Source organism: Dermacentor andersoni, chromosome 11 (assembly GCF_023375885.2).
Source record: "Dermacentor andersoni chromosome 11, qqDerAnde1_hic_scaffold, whole genome shotgun sequence".
Lineage (NCBI taxonomy): Eukaryota > Metazoa > Arthropoda > Arachnida > Ixodida > Ixodidae > Dermacentor > Dermacentor andersoni.
The window spans coordinates 23038661-23058703 of NC_092824.1; the positions used below are offsets into that span (position 1 = coordinate 23038661).

The 20043-nt window shown below is 45.2% G+C and overlaps 1 protein-coding gene across 1 annotated transcript in view; it reads right to left on the minus strand.

Moving 5' to 3' along the window:
- Positions 1 to 10410, minus strand: part of LOC126517747 (sphingomyelin phosphodiesterase-like) — a 51595-nt gene extending 41185 nt beyond the window's left edge. The window contains exon 1 of the mRNA XM_072285262.1: positions 10276 to 10410. Coding sequence (XP_072141363.1) covers positions 10276 to 10278 — 3 coding nt within the window. The 5' untranslated portion in view covers positions 10279 to 10410. The remainder of the gene's footprint in view (positions 1 to 10275) is intronic.
- Positions 10411 to 20043: the final 9633 nt, after the last annotated feature.

Below are 20043 nucleotides of genomic sequence, written 5' to 3' on the forward strand. Positions count from 1 at the left end.
CAAGGCACATTACGAACATCATCTGCTAACAAAGCACACGGGTCTTTAAAACGCCATTTGCACCACGCCGCAAAATATGTAAAATTAATAGCCTATCAGTCTCTCGTCAGGACCGAAATACAATTCGCATCCCCCATTTGGAACCCGCATCAAGTATATCTCATCAATCAACTCGAATCGCTTCAAAATCGAGCTACAAGTTTTATTCATTCTAAGAACTGCTAAGACGTCAGCCAATCGGGATTGAAAACAGAATCCGGCCCATCATTGCTTGCATCTCGTCACCGCATGGCTAGTCTTTGTCTTTTTCACAAGTTCCTGTACAGCTCACTCAGCAAGCCACCATACATTCTCCCCCCCCCCCCCCCCGGCACGCATCTCCCGTCGCACCGTACATCGGCAACAAGTCGCGCGCCCGCTTACGCACACGCGTAACTTTTCCGTCTTCATTCTTTTTTTCGTGCAGCAAAAGGCTGGAACGGCCTTTCTAATGAAATCACAGTCATAACCTGTCCTTCTCCATTTTTAAACACCGTAACAAATTACCTTGCACTGCAATAAAGATATGGCTTTCAATTTTTCATGTATGTACCCACTCCTTGTGAAATACTCTTCTATGAGGGCTTTAAGCAAAAACAAATGAAGATGAAAGCAAAAATCCGGTGAGTCCGGTTTGACTTATTCAAAAGCGATAAAGAATGACCTCATAATATATTTTTAATTAGGTATACATCTCTTCCACTCGAATAAACTGTAATATCAAGGAGCTTGTTTTTTTTTTGTCATTACAAATTTTATCAGTCGATGCACGGGATTCTGTATAACACGTACACGATCCCGCGCGGTATCGCGATCCCGATCATGTGCATGACACATGTTTCAAAACATTGATTCGCACGTTCAATCTCCTAGTCAAATACTTTCTATATACATAAGCACTCACGTGTTAAATGCACCCCGTTTAGGTGTCCGAACCGAATGCTGTCTATTACGGGAAAGAATTTTCGCGGTTGCAGGGCATCACGCAACATTTGCTGCAACCTTCAATCTTCGAGGACCGCGCGCACCTGAGGCACGAAATTTGTCAATCAACCGCTGCGCTGCATTCTGGTGTGGCATACTACCCATCAGGAATGTGCCAAGAACCGTTATTTGAAGTCAGTCATCGCACGCTTTGACACATCTGGGCGAACGCGAGGAAAGTCCCATTTTTCTTTCGCTGTCTACGGTACGGAAACAGGTAAACACGGAAATTCTGCACAATCTGCAACTGCTTTATTTTGCAACAGGCGGCGTGTATATTGTCCCGTGGTAGGGACAGTGAAGAAAGCAGCCAAACTGAGAAAGACGAAACTAGCGTTTTATTGGGCGAACTTGTGCCCTCAAAAACAGGCTACACTCAAAGAACGGCAACAGCGGTGAACAGAGTCGGCGGTCGTCGAAAATTTGATCAGCGGGTCAAGCGCGTCGGCTTTTATACAGCAGTCGTCGAGTGTTCCAGACTAATCTTTGGGACTCGCGTGCCTTCCACAAAGTTCTACACCATTCGCGTCACGCAATGAAATCAGGTAACCCAAGGTTCGGCGACAACAGACAGCGGATAGAAGCATCGATAACATTCCAGAAACTTTCGATACATGCAGGCGTGTCCCGCGCTGTGCGATAACATCTGTTAGGCGGCGAAACGTGGACGCCCGATAAAGATAGGCAAGTGCACGTGTCAATAAAAAGGGTGGTCAAGGTGATAATTAGTATTTTTAAAAATGCGCGCAATAATCGTCTACGCTGACTATCCGAGCATTCGGACAGCAGGAACGCGTCATGTGTGAGGCGTGTACTGCGGCCGAGCTCCGGCCTCTCTTGCCGCTTTCCTCTGCACACGCTTCGCCGTCTGGTGGCGTGCTTGCGAAGTGCAGGCGTGGCTTTTGAGATGTGCGGAGAACGAGTGGGCATGAACACTGATAATTATTCCCTTCCTGCCCGCAGACATTCGTGTCGAAGCGTTATGAAGAGTCGGTCTGCTGTGCTTGAAGATCCCATGTGAAACGGGTTCGATTTCACCCAGAGCGAAATAAATTTAAACAGGATTTTAGACGGGTACTACCTCCGAGATCGGCGCAAATTTCTAGACTCTACTACGTTCAATATCGGCATACATTTTAAGACTGCGCTTTTGTAAAACTGTTTTAAGACTGCGTTTTCTTCGACCATCGAAGCGTGGTATGTATGAGACGTGTGCTGCAGCGGGATTCCTCTTTCGCACTTCCCTAAGAACACTCGGCGTCCACTAGCGCAGCCGCCGTTTCGAAGTCTGCGCGTGGCCTTCGAAATGCATGGGGCGCTTGTGCGTGCGAACGATGAGAAACGCGCCATGCACAAACCGAGATCCTCTCTCGTGCCTGTTTCCGGACACGCTGTGCCATCTAGTGGCGCTGCCTCGCAGTCCGCGCGTGTTCTCCGATACAAGAAGTGTGGCTCGCCGTTGCATCGAACGCAGGGCTAGCTATATTCCTCAAAAGAAAAAATATTCATACAATGACACATGCGCCCGCAATTTTCAGGATAATTAATAGTACCGTGCAAAGGATGATGGGATGATTGACGTAAGGCTAGCAGATAGACAGAGAGCAGTATGGATCAGAGGTCGAACGTAGGTTGGTTATGTTCTCGCTGGTAATAATAGGAAGAACCGAAGTTTTGTAGGTCATGTAATGCGTAGAACCTACAACAGGTGGTATATTAGGTTGGCATAGTGAGAACCAAGGGATGGGGAATGCAATTGAAGGTGGCAGAGCATTATGGGAAGATCATGCCAACATTATGAAATTCTTGGGCACCGCGGTTGGGTCTGACCTATGCAGGACTCATGTATTAGATGACCTCCATGAGGAGGGAGCTCTTTCCTACATCGGGCTTAAGAAAGCTGCTGGTAAGGTTGGTGATAGTTCGGTGCATCTTTTATATTGCATAGCAAACAGTTTTTTTTGTAAGACGTGGCAGAGAAGTTTGACCTTTTCATTGTCAATTTTCGGCTGGATATGTAGAAATCTGCTATTTTGACTCCCTAGTGCTCTTGCTGTGTAAGGCATCATCATAGTTAATGAAACAGTATCCTTGCTAGGGAATAACGATATCAATTCTGCCACGCGCTTCTTTCTTTCTTTTTTTTTGGGGGGGGGGGGGGGAGAGGGGGTTAGATTGCCTCATGAACGACCGCACATAGGTAGAAGTGATGAACCGCCGACAGGTTCACAACCATTTCTGTCGCTGCTACTTCCCCCCTCTTTTCTCCAACTTTTTCAACGTTCCGTAAACTCATTTTTATTCATTTCATAGTTCCTTAATCTGTAGTCATTCGTCAATGTGTTGCAGTGTCTTCGGCTCATTTTGTACATAAGTGAGGGTACATTTTCGAGCTATACATGCAAACTTTTCTCATAATCGAACGCTATAAGTTTGCTTCCGAGGTTTTTCAATTTTATCAGAAGTTATTTCAGTTTATTTGCTGACATTTCTTTCTAATTGGTATTATACGTAAAGCGATATGCGCCACACACTGCTTTGTCTCATACTGCAAAAATATTTATAAAAGTATCAGCGCAGTTATAAAACAGTGCAAGGTCCTATGGAAGTATGGCATTCTTTGCTGAATGCTATCACGGCGATATTTCAATATGTGCCATTCGGCGTAGGGTTATCCTATTATTCTATCTTCACTTATCCGTCAAATCAGCCGTCGGCTTGGCATGTCGAGAAGGATACTCATAAGCCCAGTTATCTTTCCTTCGTCTAGAAAGAATGGCCCTAGTGACTTTCCCAGGTGACACGGCGTCAGAGAAATTGTCTTTAGTATAGTAACTTGTCTTTATCCTAGAAAACAGCCAGCATTCACGTGAGCCAGAGCGACCAGAGAGAGTCGTTTTAAGAGCGTCATAAAGCGCAACAGTGTTCAAATTGCCACGTTCAGGTGCTTTAAACAACCACATTATTCTAAAAAATGTGACCTATTGTGCCGACTCTTCTCCCTAAAAAATATCTACAAGTATACCATCAGCATAAGCATTCGCTGTGGGTACGTTCATGCCGCAAGGCAACTGGAATTCACGATGTCATTGCAATGTGAGTTCCGCAGGGCTTTGGTTAAACAATTCGTCGAGTTTAACATTGTTCTCGTATGTATAGAGCTCACAATAACGAGGACAAGAGGATCACCGACTAGGAACAAAACACAAACTGACAAAAAGAAGCTCAAAACTAACAAATCATTTATCGTTTGATTATAACCAAATATTAAACTGAACACAACGAAGCATTGCCGCAGCGTGAACAAGTAGAGAATAGAATTCGATGTCAAATTAGACCATTAGATGTCTTCTAGTGCCTGTAGGACAACAATGAAGGCGTCAACAATGCACGAAGTTAGCGTAGAGCTATTTACGGAGTAGCAATCATGACTAATTAGCGCAGAAAGGCAGGAGTGAAACCCAGATGCGATTGTTCAAACTGCGCACACCTAAAACCGAAACCAGGAGTGGGGCTTTACTCCACAAGAAATATGGGCCGATTTCGAAGATAGTGCAGTCTAAAACCAAAGCATGATGCCGAATGTACCGTATTTTCGCGATTCTAAGCACCCCCCGATTCTAAACACCCCCCTCTATTTTCGCGAGAAAATTGGGAAAAAAGTTTGCATGCGAATCTAAACACCCTCGTGTTTGTTAGGAAGAGCGCGTAGCCAAGGCCGCCAAGCGCGCTTGCTCACTCTGTCATCGAGCCGGAGCCTCGGAGTCCCGAGGTGGCACGGCGGCCGCGGCGCGAGTACGCCGTACAGCCGGACTGTACGGCTGTACGGCGAAAGCTGCAGAAAGCGCACCCATCAAACATCGCAAAGTGGATTTCGAACGCTTGGAAGCGGGTCCAAGTGGACGTTGTGGTCAAATCATTTAAGAAGTGCTCGATCACAAACCACTTCGACGGAGCGGAAGACGACATGCTGTGGGATGCCGAGAGCGGTTGTTCAAGTGGTGCGATGAACTTGAGTGTCAGTGATAGTGACTGGGCATCCGACACAAGCGGTGGGTTCACTGTCTGCGCCGATTTTTCTTTTGAATGTTTGCAAAATAAAATCTTATTCCTCGCACCCGTCTCATCGTGATGTCGCAGCAAAAAGAGGGAAGGGGGGGGGGGTTCATTCTAGATTTTTCGAATCTAAGCACCCCCCCTCACTTTGGGCATCGCGATCGTGAAAAAAAAAGGGGTGCTTAGAATCGAGTAAATACGGTAGTGCAGTCTAAACAACCAAGCACGTGGTACACTAACGCGCCAAGGCAGACCTTGTCTTTCTTTGATGTCAGCCGCTGTTTACTCGCTTTCTTCTTGTTGCTGCTGCTGTTCTGCCTTTAAAGGCCTGTCCAATTCCTATTGTCAATCTTTTTTTTTTCTTTAGCGACGACTGTTGTCTTGTCAATGTTCGCCGCCAAATGGACTATTCCACAATTAATGATCAGATTTAGAGACATGGCGGTCTACTGGCTCATGTGGCGGTGTTCCCTAATCCAAGTGTAAGGTAGCAAACAGGGCACTAGCCTGGCTGACCTCCTTGCCTTTCTTCTCCTTGCTTTCTCTCTCTCTCTGTCTGTCATTATCCGGCGCGGTGGCTTAGGGGCTATGGTGTTGCGCTGCTAAGCACGAGGTCCGGGGTCAAATCCCGGCAGTGGAGGCCGCATTTCGGTGGCATCGGCATGTAAAAACGTCGGTGTGCCATGCATTGGGGGCACGTTAAAGATCCCCTGGTGGTCAAAATCAATCCGGGGACCCCCACTATGGCGTGCCTCACAATCAGATCGTGGTTTCGGCGCGTAAAACCCCACAATTCAATTCAAGGCTATCATTGAGGCAATGTCCCCGTATTCCCCACATATACCTTGCCGCATAAAAGTTCATTCTGGTTGATTACATTACATCCACAACCTGCGATCCTTTGCGCATGTTTCACGCCACGTTTTCATTGCGTTTGCTCCTTATCAGAATTTACTTTACTGCACAAACCTCTTAGCTTGATTTTCCTGTCAATTCGTGTTTTCCTTCATAGTCCGTGTGAGAGAGAGAGAGAGCAAATGATAAAGGAAAGGTAGGGAGGTTAACCAGGACTGAGCCCGGTTGGCTACCCTACACTGGGGAAAGGGAAAAGGGGACGGAAAGATTAAAAGAAGAAGAGAAAGTCTACTGGGTATATCGTTCGGTCACTCAGTTCGGATCTTAGACGCTGACTCAATCCAGTCCGTGTGAAATTCTTTAAATTCTGTGGGGCTCTTACGCTCCAAGACGGCGATCTGATCACGAGGCGAGCCGTGGTGAGGGACTCGGGATTAATTTCGCCACCTAGGATTTTTAACGTGTACCGAATGCACGGTACCACGAGCGTTTCTGCATTTCGCCCCCTATCAGAATGCGGTCGCCACGGGTGGAATCGAACCCGTGACCTCGAGCTCAGAAGCGCAACGCCATAGCCTCCAAGCTACGGCGGCAGATCGCAGTCTGCGTCCCTCGTCCCCGTTCAGTGTGCGCTGCGCAAAGCCCAGGAACAACGAAGTCGTCGCGTGATGTTGCCGCCACTAATGATGCTCAAGCGGAAGTCACCCGGCAGTAATCGTCAAACTGGATTTTACAAGACGTATCCGCTGCACTGAAGCTGTGGGTTGAATATCGCAGAATGCTGCACACGTTCCCAAAAACCCACGAGAATCAGGCGTCCCCCCACTCGACCATACATCCTTGCTCAGTTCCCCAAAACAAGCACAGTATCTCGCTTTTATTTTAGTTTTTCCCTGAGAAATAAATCGAGAACGTCACTGTTGTTAGCAGAAAATGCGTTTAGATTATTGTGTATAAAAACACCATTTCCAATTCAATTCAACTCAATTCATTTATTGTTTTTAAGTTGTTGTGAATAGCTGTAAGCCTTGGTAATTGTGCACTTGCGAATTGACAAAGAAAGGAAACGAAAACGAACCGCGAAACTTGACCAAACAGCGGTACAGGATAGCGTAAAACAAGAAGACACAGCGAAAAATTTCGACGAAAAATAAGAACATAATTCAAGAAGCACACACAGGGGTTCAAAATGCCAAGATCATCACGCAAAGCATTTCATTGGGTTAAAATGCGTTATAGCATGATTAGGTAGAATTTGATTTAACATAAGAAACGTTGGGATTATGCAAGTTTGGCCGTGGCACAGAGAATGGTACAGCCGATAGTAACCACGGACCGCTAAAGCCATTGTGGACTTAGTTGTACAAAAAATAAGGAATCACAACATTTTGTCCCATTTTTAGGATCTTAGTGTTAAGCATGCGCGATACGCGCTGTTAGTAATAGTTAACACATCTTCCGAGAAATCGGTCATACGCTATTCGAACGAAACGTTGCTGGACACATTCAGTTCTTGCCACGATGGTTAAATTAATAGTTTAATACAGTATAACTAAACTGCAACTTGGAATGGATGCCATGAAATTATAACTGAACAACGTAATTACCATTCGTAAACTTAGTTGTCATTCTTGAATTGCGGCCTATCCTTTTGTAGGAAGCATCGGCAATGGTTGGAACTGTCTTGGGAAGTAAGTCGAGGGTCAAACAGCATTCGTAAGTCCCGCTTGCAACTCGGCATTTTCAAGGTAACTTTATCTAGTGCGTTTGCATATATCAAAGCAGTCATTTTTCGAAAAGGAGGCAATGAGTGTTATAGTTTAATTATTTGGTAAGAAATATTCTGTAACAATAATTTCGCAAGTTGGAAGCGCAGCAGTTTTTCTGTGAATTGTGCGTGCCACTTATTGATTGATTATTATATTGATTTGTTGTTGATTATTTCACCGATTGGTTGACTCATTATTTGATTGATTTCAACTGACTTTGTACTATGCTTTCAAGAAATGCCACTCAACACTCACGTACCTTTTGGAAGGGCCAATTGCTGTTCGTACGTTCCACATAGGGCTCCTTGCGCAGTGGGCCATTTACATACAGCGCATTGTGCTACCCAGGTTATTTGCTACCTTTTACTCATTTTGGCGTGAATAAGGTTTCCTATTTGGGACTTGTCAAGCTCAAAAGAATTTAGCACATGATAGTGTATGTTAAATATCCCACAACTTCGAATACTTCAAAGCTGTTCAGCTTGTTTTGGGTGGATCGTTGGCTTCATATACGCGATATGGCAACACCTTCTTTCTGAGTGTGCGCGACAGCAGCTGTGCTGTCGGAGCAGCTGACTCGGTCGCTCTCAATTTCTGTTAATCGAGTGCAGCTAGACCGCGAGCAAATGCCACAAGGTAATGAGGCCACCACGTGTATGACGCGACCTCTTTAAAATTTGCGCCCATCTAGCGGCTAGTTGTGTTAGTCGCCACCGCTCGGAAATACGTAATCTCGTGTAGTGCCGAGGAAAACTTGAACGCTAAAATTCAAGTCGGTGCACCACAGTGAGCAGAATAGGCGTGCTATGAAAGGTAAACACTGACATCCAACCGATTGCAGCCCGAGGCTACAAGAAAGAAAGAAAGAAAGAAAGAAAGAAAGAAAGAAAGAAAGAAAGAAAGAAAGAAAGAAAGAAAGAAAGAAAGAAAGAAAGAAAGAAAGAAAGAAAGAAAGAAAGAAAGAAAGAAAGAAAGAAAGAAAGAAAGAAAGAAAGAAAGAAAGAAAGAAAGAAAGAAAGAAAGAAAGAGAAACAAACCATACCGGTTTCTCTCCGAGAAACCAGTACAGGGTTCATGAATCTTCCTCCACGTCGCCGCAGAACTGATTTCCCGTAACATGTAAGGGTGCTCAATAAGAACTTCCGCTTCCGTGTGCAGTGCACCGTTCTTTTTGCACAGCAGAGTGAATTGTGCCCACGCAAAATATGTCAATGAACTCATTGCATTTCTTGTGTTCCTGTTAATATCGTTCTGCGCGGGTCCTAATTTATACGCGTTATCATATGCCTCTTTGCACTCCGACCCCATTCTTTCAAAGCGAAGACGATCCATTCCCTCCTGGACCACGGAAAGACACCCGTAATAACGGCGGCAGTCACAAAACTTGATGTTCTGAGAGGTGAGGCCGCGTGCACGTTCTTTACTCGCCCACCTTGTGGGGTGTTACTCAAGCAGCCGCAGAACTGCCTACACTAGCAATTCCGTGCAGCAACGCCAAGGGTGCTAGGCCTGCAGACACAGATGCTTGCCCTGGTAACGAAACACGTGACGACAAAGTGGACGGATACATTAAGATGTGTTTGCCCTTCTGATTGGTTGAGGCACCCGTAGGTCGACAATGCGGCACCGAACTACGGAGGCAGGGTCTATAGTTGGCTCTTCGATGACCAATCTGGCCATGCGAGTTCCATGTAAAAAGCGATCTCGACCATCTTCACACGCGACCTCCTTCCAGCGGCTGGTGAACGCGCTACAGCTGACGCTGGGCAACATGACGCAGTTGGACGCGTAAGAAATCGCATCCTGTGCATTTCGCAGCTGCTATTCCGCGGTAGCGCTGCACACTTGTCCTTTCGTCTGATCCTGCGGACAGGTCGCAGGTAGCAGTGCCTCGAACGAAGATTGACGAGAGATAGTTAATCACGCCTTACTCGAAACGCACTAGCGTCGCGTTAATACGCTGTACAAAGAACTGCTCAGTTACGATTAATTAGACTTCTTACTCCGTCTTCATTGCTTTGCATAGCAATCGAATGTATCTTCATAAGCGACTGATATCCTCTCAAGCAAATTAGTACGGTGCAAAGTTTAAGGTAAGTGTTTGCGACAGCCAGGGCCTCATAACGATGTACTTGATCGGCATGAAAGCTGCAAAAGAACGCGCGGCATTTTCATTTTGCATTTGACTATGTTGGTTCATGATTCCAGAGTCCTACACCAAAGATTATTCATCATAAAGCCCGTCTCAAAACAGCGAGTTTATTATTTATTCTTATGCATGTTGCAGCCAGCCTGTTGTTCCCTTCATTTTTTATCATATTTATTTCTTCTAAAACCTACAGAAACAGAAACTTAGCCACCCATGCTATCGTTCTTTTTGGTTTTCCTAAATCTGCACGAAGAAGCCCATTTGCAACAGTACAGAAAGCCTTCACACGCATAAAGCAGTTCAAAGCCAGTCAAATCTCCAACTAAGTATCCCCGCCGATGACTGATTCATGGTCTTCATCGTTCTAGCCTGGGCGTGCTTAGCGTACACGAATGAAACGGAGGTCATCGTCTTCAAACTCACCATGGTCCGCTGCGCTGACTGCTCAGGCTGGCGTCGAGATTCGCTGTGTTGACGGGAAGACGGACACTTCGGGTCGGTATCTTCGCTCTCCCTCTTATAGCGGCCATCGTTCCTGACATCAGCTTTGCCGCCCTCTGACGATCACCAGTGTTCCGTACCCGTGGTCACGTGCATTCGCGGGCGCGTCTGTTCCCTGCGAACGCCATTGGACACAGCATGATGGGCCCCTGGCAGTACACACCCACCAGATCGACAATCGGGCAAACTATCGGAAACAACAGCACGCGCTATCGATATTTGGTCATCTTCGCATGCCTGCGAAGGGACCCGCGTCAGTAAAGGCAAACACTTCCAGGGCGAACAACTTAGTGTTTCCTCTGCAAACACAGGCCACAGATCTCTCTGACCTTTACGCTGTAGGAAGCTGCAGTCCGCAGGAGAGGTCTGCCAACGGCGTCTGTCGAGATATGCCAGCATTAAGCAAAAGTGAACGGACGGTCACTAGTGGAGTCAGAATGCAAAGCGTGCGGGCTGGCAGAAAAGTTACGTAAAAGTCCGTTCGAAGAGGTACCTGCGTGCCGAATTTCTAGCTTTTGAATTTGCTTGTGGTTTTAAAACGAAACCTGCAGTAAGCGGAAATCCTTTTCCACTTGTATAATTTCGACACGCCTGGATTCTCCCCCTATTGCTTAATTTTTTATGAATCCCTCAACCCCTTTGCCCCGTGCGGAGTAGCCAACCGGAAGTCCGTCTGGCTAACCTCTCCGCACTTCATTGTTTTATAAATCTCTATCCGATGCAATCCAAGCCTATATATTGTAGAGAAATTAGGCTTCACTGTTCCATGAAAACCTATCAGCCGGCACAAGGTTTGGCTGCAGGAGCACGGTACCAAGCCATGCTTTATTTCTGCCTCATCGAATAAAATAAAGTGAGCTTAAGTGACTGAGTGAGCGAGTACACACACACAGATATATATATATATATGTTGGGGAAACACCTATAACACCTATAATACTCATATTACGTCTTTACAACCAATTCAGAACCGAGCCATCAGATTAATTACCTATAGTTCATGCTTTTCTAATGCCACTTCCTTACTACACGAGAATAGCATCCTTACTATTTCTGGGCTCACTAAATACAACCTAGGTATTTTTTTCTACAGATTTCTACATAATGAGTTACCGTCGATCACATTTTCACCATCTAACCTGACAATTAATAGTACCACCAGATTCGCGTTGAATAACAATTTTCTTTTACCACGAATCCTCACTAACTACGGCAAACAAACCGTGGAATTCACTTCCATATCAATATGGAACACTCTTCCTCTCATTATGAAAAATACAAGATCCTTACACAAATTCAAAAGGGAACTCAAAATGCATTTATCATTGACAAACTAATGAGAAAACTTACTGTAACCGTTCTTTTTGTCCGTTATTTTTTGCTTTCTTTGCCTGTCTTGTTTGTTTTTGTTCTTGTAAATAAACTACTGGTATTTTTTTCACATGCAGTTCTTTATGTTACCGTGAGGTAAGCTAAACCTTGTTATCATTTTTAATGAATTCTCTATTTTGCTCTGTTAACACTCATTTCCTGTTGCTTGTATAATACCTTATTATATGCTACTGTTGTTTGAGATGTCAATTATCAGAACTATTCTTGTACAGGAGGTCCCGATACAGTCTGTGACCATGGGACCTCCTCCTGCATACTAAATACTTGTAATATGACCCCAATTCTAACAAGAAATTCTGATTCTGATATATATATATATATATATAGTCAGTCCGACTATATATATATAGTAAGCCAAGTGAGTCCGAGAGACCGGACTAATCCAGCCATCCATGCCTCGGATAGCGGGCCCGTCACGCTTTTCTCTCATATCTCTTCGAGACCAGGGCATTCCCACCGCGCAAGTGGTGCAGACTGCAGTGCGCTTCGATGTTGGTGCTCCTATGTCCCACCGCAGTTTTCTAGTTACCGCTGCGCAGTGCGCAAATGCAGGAACTTGGGAGTTAAGAATTAGGCTAAAAAAACGCTCACTCTTCGTGCCACCTCTATCAATAGCGGCCTTCACATTCAAGCAAATGTTTTCGATATGCAATCACAAAAAGTAGTACCGGACCATTAAAAAGGATGCTCCAAAACAGTGCCGACCCTAACAGTGGCGGCTAGCTTGACGTCAATGACAATGACGGCAACGCAGTTCTGGGTGTGGCGCTGAAAGACTCTCCATGGTGCGAGTATAAGGTTTTGCGGAGCCACGACCGCAGAGTCGTCGCGTGGTGACCTCCTAAATTCAGAATATATTTCACAGAAATCTCCAACGGCAACGCAAACTGCACGACGGCCACTTGTTTCACAACCGGGATAAAGTCCTGGGTAGGAAAATGATATACAAGTTTGGAGGCTCGGGCAAATTGGTAACTCGTAGCGACTAATGAACGCATAGACTCAACATTGCGCTTCATCTGTGTCTAAAGTCTCCGTTCTTTACGTCAGCGTCAAAAGTATTGCATCGCAGCGCAGCGTTCCCATCATGACAATGGGAGACACAAGTACACCACACTTCCCGGACAACTTACGGCAAAAAGAAGCAAGATGGCAATAAGGATATTGCTAGGTGCGATAGACGCCGCGAAATTTATATTCACTGTTCATTACAGCCATCGCAGCAAAAATAGGCAGTTTCACCAGTTTCTCCCAGTGCACAATACTGCGACAGCAAGGACCACTAGTCCAACATTACGAACCGCGGGATTCAAAGCATTTCGCATGGTATCACTTCCGATACATCTAATTTAAAAATACATTTATTGACAGAACTACATTACTTTATCGCAGCGCCCAATAGTAAACATTTGCGGATATGCGCGAGCAATATTTACAGGTTTCGTGTAAGGTTTTGCAAGTAATGATCTGAGAAAAATAAATTGTTTCATTTTATATATCTACCGCTTTCAGGAAGTGACCTTCTTTAGTGATTTATAGCATTCCCCTCTCATTTTACGGGTGCCACGTTGGTCAGACAGACCGCTGTGTCAATGAGCCGCGCCTTGAGAGCCGCAATCTGCTTGCCACGGGTACACGAGAAAGATATGCCCCTGCATTGCAAAAGGTGTGGTCCGTACTTTTCACGTGTACCGATCGTTGGGTAGGCAGAAATGATGGCTGGAATAGGGGCAACATTTGTGAATACTCCCATATAAAAAACTGGACACACAATCGTGCATAAGTGAACCTTCTGTCCAACTCACTTATAGAGAGTTTGAATTTCTAAACCCCACACTATAGAGACACATTGCTGGGCATGTGCTCGTAGGCGCCTATTTTCTTTTCTGTTTTTCTTTCTTTTTTTTGCATTCACAGCAACGATCTATGGAATTTCTTCGATCTAAGCCTCGCGTTCGTTTTGGGTACTCCTACTCGTGCTCGACCTTGATAGAGCCATCGTTTACCGGGTGTCCCATGTAACATTATCCAAGCTGCTCAATGGAAAAAAAGATTTAAAAAAGACGCTGCAAGATACGATCTCAAGACCTAGCATGTTTGGTAATCATACATCTGGCGACTGAACACCGAAGATTGTGTAATTGTATCTAGCACCGTGCTTTATTTAAATCGTCTTTATTCGCTGAGCAGCTTGGCTAACGTTAGATGGGACACCCGGTATAACCACGTCGTTGGAACTACGATGTGTACCCCACCCCCTTCTCGTATACGACCGTACTTTGATCCGGGCCCGTCTTCAGCCCGAGACAAAGGAGAAACTGGTGGCCGTTGGGCTGCTGAGCACAAGGTGGCGGGATCGAATCCCGGGCCCGGCGGCCGCATCTCGATGGGGGCGAAATGCGAAAACATCCGTGTACTTATATTTAGGTGCACGTTAAAGAACCCCAGGTGGTCCAGCTTTCCGGAGTCCTTCACTACGGCGTGCCTCATAATCATAAAGTGGTTTTGGCACGTTAAATCCCGTTATATATATTTTTTTTTAAACAGGTGGCCGCACCCAGACGGCGGCCCGGGATTGCCGTTATCCATTTGTGCCATGGTTCTGCGCAAACGCTGCTGCAGTTCCAGAGCGTTGTAGCGCGGGAAACTTCTTGCCAGATGGTATCTTTCGCAAACATTGTTGTTGATTGTTTCTTTCCGCCACTGCTGGGTTCGTTGTTATCGGCATCAGGCAATCTGTTTGGGGCTAAAAACACGGGTCTGGTCTTTAGGCTTTGAGCATACTTGCTTTGAGCTGATGTATTTTTCATCTTCCTGCTGCCGTCATCGTCCTCCATCGTACTCCTCTTTCGTTCCCTCTCCCCCTCCCTCCAGCTCAGAGCAGCTTGCGAGAGGAATGCGCCTCAAGCTGACCTAACTATTCTGTATCATTAAACTTCTGTCTCTCTCGCTCACCACCTGTTCTGCGATGTGTCCTACACTGAAGTACGAGGACTATTTATTTATTTATTTATTTATTTATTTATTTATTGAGCGGTTGATTTATTCATTAGGTAATTAACTAACTAATTATTTATTTATTAAACAATTAATTCCCTGATTGATTTATTTCTTCGTTTAACGTGCACGGGAATGTCGTTACAAGTGCACAAGATCGTTGTCGCGTTCCATTCCCACAGCTCCCGGCCGAATCCGCCCAGAACTGAGACTTACTGTGCGCAGACAAATACTCCATGCCACCACCACGGCGGGTTACAACGTTCAGCAGCTGGCAGACCGTTTCGGTTTTCTTTTGTCTTCAGTAAACTTCATTATAGACTGTCTTAATGCTGAAATTATCGTTCCGCAAAATACGTCTCCTCTTGACCACTGTTGATAACGTCAGTTGTTTGTTATTTTGTCAGGGCGCGGGTTTTCCACCAGTGGTTCTTCTAAGTTTGACTTGAGATAATGGGAGATAAAAACGAATTTTGAGCACCGCGATTATCTTTACTTATGGCGTAGCGCTAGCGTGAGTGTTCCTAGGAGACAGCAGACAAAATAGCGTCGTCGCCTTGATTCTGGAACCAGTCTCCATCAAAAGCCGTTTAATTACCCTATGGCTGTCGGATTCTCTCTAAAAAAAAGGCACAGAAACAAAGGTTGGCCAAACAGTTCTAACCTTTATTTATTGCAATGAAGATAAAAGAAAGATTTAGTCACCCTGTAGTGGTGACGGCTACTCCTTTTGCCCTGATAATAACTAAATACTGGATTTAAAGGCACGAAAAATTGTTGTTTTAGGCACCTATCACACGCACTCAAGCTGCCATTCGAGGCATATATATAGGCACCAATTATTGTCCTTTAGACATGTATAGGCTCCCATTTCTGCCCTTTAGACATGTCTAGGCTCAATTAATAATACCGCTGTGCATCTGAACATGAATAATGACTTTAAAGAGTTTGTGAAGACCCTGTTTGTGAAGTTCATTTCATTTTCTTAACAAAATGAAGTGAGTCTGGTTGTAAGATTTTGCTAGAATGTATTGTGACTAGAAACCACGGAAAAAAGTTTGAAAACAGTGACACGCACCGTCGCAAGCTTTTCTGGTTTCATGCTGTTCCTCTTTTCGCTGAGTATTAGCATGTAGGAAGAAAAGGAAAGCTCAACATGTAATGAAGTTAGCGGTGCATACTTCTCTTTCGGAACGTCCGATGTTCCAATGCCCTTGGGAATTGCAGAACACTCGCCGGTCAGAACCTTTAGAAATTCTTTCGGCACCCCGAAAACCAGAATTTTTATCCGAGACAGATGGATGTGTCGAACTCATCAACAGGTTCACTATATGAATACTGGCGAAGCTTTCCTGCACGTTAAAAATGGCAACCGCACTCCGGGTGAGCGTTGCGCCCGAGCATTCAAGTTTCTCGATGCTGTCGGCTAAAAACGTGAAGCGAGCACACAAGTGCGCCAACTGACCTTCAAGTGTGTCGTCTCATATATCAGTTTGAGCCCTTCTCACGTCAATGTCCTCGTCTGCAACAAACCTGCTAATGGCAGTGCTTACCCCGGCAAAATGTTTGTCGTAATAATCGGCTGTCTTCAGCCAACTTCCCCCGCAGGTTATAACACTATAATCAAATTGATGCTAGGATAAAAAAACTATGACTGGAATTTTCAAGCCTTGATAATTCAATATAGGCACCAACATTAAAATATGCATTATAGGTACGATGAAAGTGCCACAAACATTTTCGTAGACCCGCAGTTCGCGCTTATAAGTCAAATATGCCTGATAAAGATTTTTAAATGTAGGCATTTTGCCTAAAGTTCCGACAACCAATAATAACAATAAGAAAAGTATTGTAAGATAATAAAACAGCAGAAACCAGCGCAGCTGAGGGAACGCCAGTAAAGTAGTGCCAAAGCGCACACACGACACACGAGCGCCGGCAACGCGTCCCTACGGTGTCCGCGATTCCCGTGGCTAACGCCGTAGTAGACGCCGTGGTTATTTCCACTCTGTATGGAGTGGCGGGAGAGGAGCACGTCGGGGCACCCTAGCAGCCACCGCAGAGGAACACGCCTCCTTCCTCACCTCACCAACAAGTTGAGTCGCTATGCTGGGCGATGCTACCTTTATACTATGCTTTCTCGCTCTCTCTCTCTCTCAGCTCTTCCTCCCCCCCCCCCGGCTCGGTGAAGCTGCGGGCGTAAAGAGAAACCCAGCGAGGTTCCAACAGCTCCACTGTAAAACGAAGCAACGTGGTAGGTACGAAAATTCTAGAGCAGAGTTTGCTGAAGAGAGTAATAGAGTTTGCATGCAGTCATAGACTCACAAGAATAAACGGAGACAAAAAGCGAGGACAAGTTGCACTACACTTTGTGCTGACACCCAATGCCATCGACGTATAGAGAGCTCAAAGCACTGTCGTTAAAGCATTCAGTGGGGCGCCCGTAAGGGGCCTTTGGGGTCTGGAGGCGCTTGGTGTGTTGCGACACCACGGGTCCGAGTACATGTGGCTTGAACCTACCCACACCTAGCCGTATGTGGCTTAGACGTGTTCGAAAAAAAAAAGGCGGCTACAGTGGTTAAGTCTACGTCAACCTGACTGTAGGCGAAGGCAACAGACACCTTTGGCCCCTACTTCTCGTGGACTGTGCTTCCGTATTGACCCGACGGAGTAAACTTTGCTCGACCCGCTCGGCAAAGCAATGGGCACGGATGAATTCCTCGGCGTGCCGAAGATTTCTTTGCCAGGAAGTGTCAGAGATCCGGCCACTGGTCTCATCGCCGTTGTGGTAAGCTCACTTGGCCGAAAGGTAGCGCTTACGACCCCACAGCACACTATTGCGTTACAAAAAAATCCCACTGGAGGGTACACTTTTTCGTATACGAATAGACAACGAATAGTAAGTATGAAATATCAAATCGAATATTCAAACGCAGACCCATGATTTACAGAACAACAACAATAATAATAATAATAATAATAGCAGTTATACTAGTAATGCTAGATAATACGCTACACAAACAAAAGTTCAGTTGCCTATGCTTTATTATCCATGTACTTTCAATATGACACTGCAGTTAGTTTTACCTGTGTAATTAGTCAAATATAATAATATTTATTATACTTCTTTACTAGCATATATGTAGCTGATTTGTATTAGTACTGCTGTATCTATACAAGTACTATTCTAGTTCTTGTTGCGGTAATTGTTGCAACTATTTATATTTTGACTCATACGCTGTACAAGCGGTCCCATTAGGGTCTTCGACCTCGGGACCTCCTCCTGTATGATGTTTCTTCGTACTGTATCTTGTTTATTATTAACCAAACCTCATTCACTCATTCATTCGATAATTATAGTAATCTTTATTACATGCATTCACGACACAGTTACATATCCAGCCAGCATAAGCAACATTGCTTGTGTGCGTGGCAACGAGCAAGAAGGTATATTTATTTCGTTGTATTTAGCTACCACGTGTCTACTGGCTGGTGAAAAGAAAATCAGTTAAAAATCAGGGATAATTGATCAGTTTTAAGTGTAAGATTACCAAATGTCATTAGAAGAACTGCTTGTATATGCAGGGTGTTCAAAGTTAGATTTTCCAGGTTTAAAAAGAATGCGAAGAGGAGCACACAGGAGCCATTTGTCTACCTAGGTTATGCATCCAGGCGGTCGCAAACTGTGGGAATAATTGTCGTCGTAATGTCAGCATTTAATCAAATTCGATAATTAACTTTTTATTTAATGCTGCCTCGGTTCGGACGAGGGACTCCGAAATAGCTGAACAAATGGCTATTGCACTAGCCCTGCTGGATAGCTCACGGGATGTCATCTATAGTGATTCAAGATCTGCAGTCAGAGCATTTGAAAAAGGCACCGTTTCCAAACAGGCCCTCAAACTTATTGGGGGCAAGGCAATCACGCACCACTTCATTTATTGGTTTCCGGCACATCAGGGTCAGATAAAGGGTGCTCCTCCCACCCTCAACGAGTCGGCTCACGGGGCTGCGCGTGAACTTGCCCACCGCGCTAGCCTCGACCAATCGGAAGCCGACTTCCCAGAGAACAGGGACACGCTCTCCACTTACAACGAGATTACTAGACACTACTATCTCAGCCGTAGAACCTACTTTGTTCCTCATCCGCGCCTCAATAGAGCTCAAGCATTAACGCTCCGTCTACTACAAACGAATACCTATCCGAATCCGTCGCTCTTACATAAAATATATCCGAATACTTACACCAACGCTACCTGCCACGATTGTGGAGATATAGCCACATTAGACCATATGCTCTGGCGGTGTGCCCGGTCACGCTCTATCATCGCTAACAGCTCGGCCAGATGGGAGGCGGTTCTCCGCAGCCCTCTTCTGGCTGACCAACTCTGGGTTGTCCAGCAGGCCCACGATGCGGCCGAAAGGCTCGGCCTTCCCGTTCCCACGTGGGAGCGGCCCGCTTTGTGAAGACTCACGATCTGCAGGACTTCTTTAAAGTTTCACCATACCATACCATACTGCAGTTAGCATGTATGTTTATATTGAAAACTCAGAAGCGGTGCCATTTGGTCACTATTCCATTTTGTACAATTTTACTAACGCACCTGTGTCCTGAGATATGCACATCTGAAAATTCAGCCGAAGTGGTCTAATTACGCATGCAAGGCCCCTCCCTAGTTTGACGCAGCTGTTGCGTCACAAGAATGTGGGGTGATAGGCAACGGTGATTACTTTTCGTTCTCGGCCAGCGTTTCCTTCTTTGGACAGCGAAACCGAAGAATGACTCTGAGGGCGAAATGAGACGAGTCCTGTTTCTTTGAGCAATTGCTAGTAGAGTAGGTTACAAGACATTGTGTCGATGCTTAAGACTTCTTGTGCACTAAGGTGCAGCGATACTGCTCTGCTTCATTTTATCGTAATGGAAGCTTTGTGTGCAGAATGATTGAAGTTAAGGCATCTCACAACATAAAGCGACAGTGTAAGCTGCCATAAAGCACATTATTAACCACTAAAGTTTCCAGGGCGCCTTGTACATCCGTAAAGAGAATTTACGACCCTGCGTTGTCAGCGCTTAGGAAACTAGGGTTAATGGCCTGTATTCTCTATTTCACATTTTTAAAATTAGAACGCATCTACCAGTCCTGATGACAGAGCATGAAATTGTGTCAACGTAGTCAAATTCATATTTATTTTGTTACACACAGCTCCGATTCCGGCATTACTTCGAAAGAAGTGGGAATAATAGAACAACAACAAAAAGAAAAAACAAGTACAGTGTAAATCCATGGCCTACATACAAAC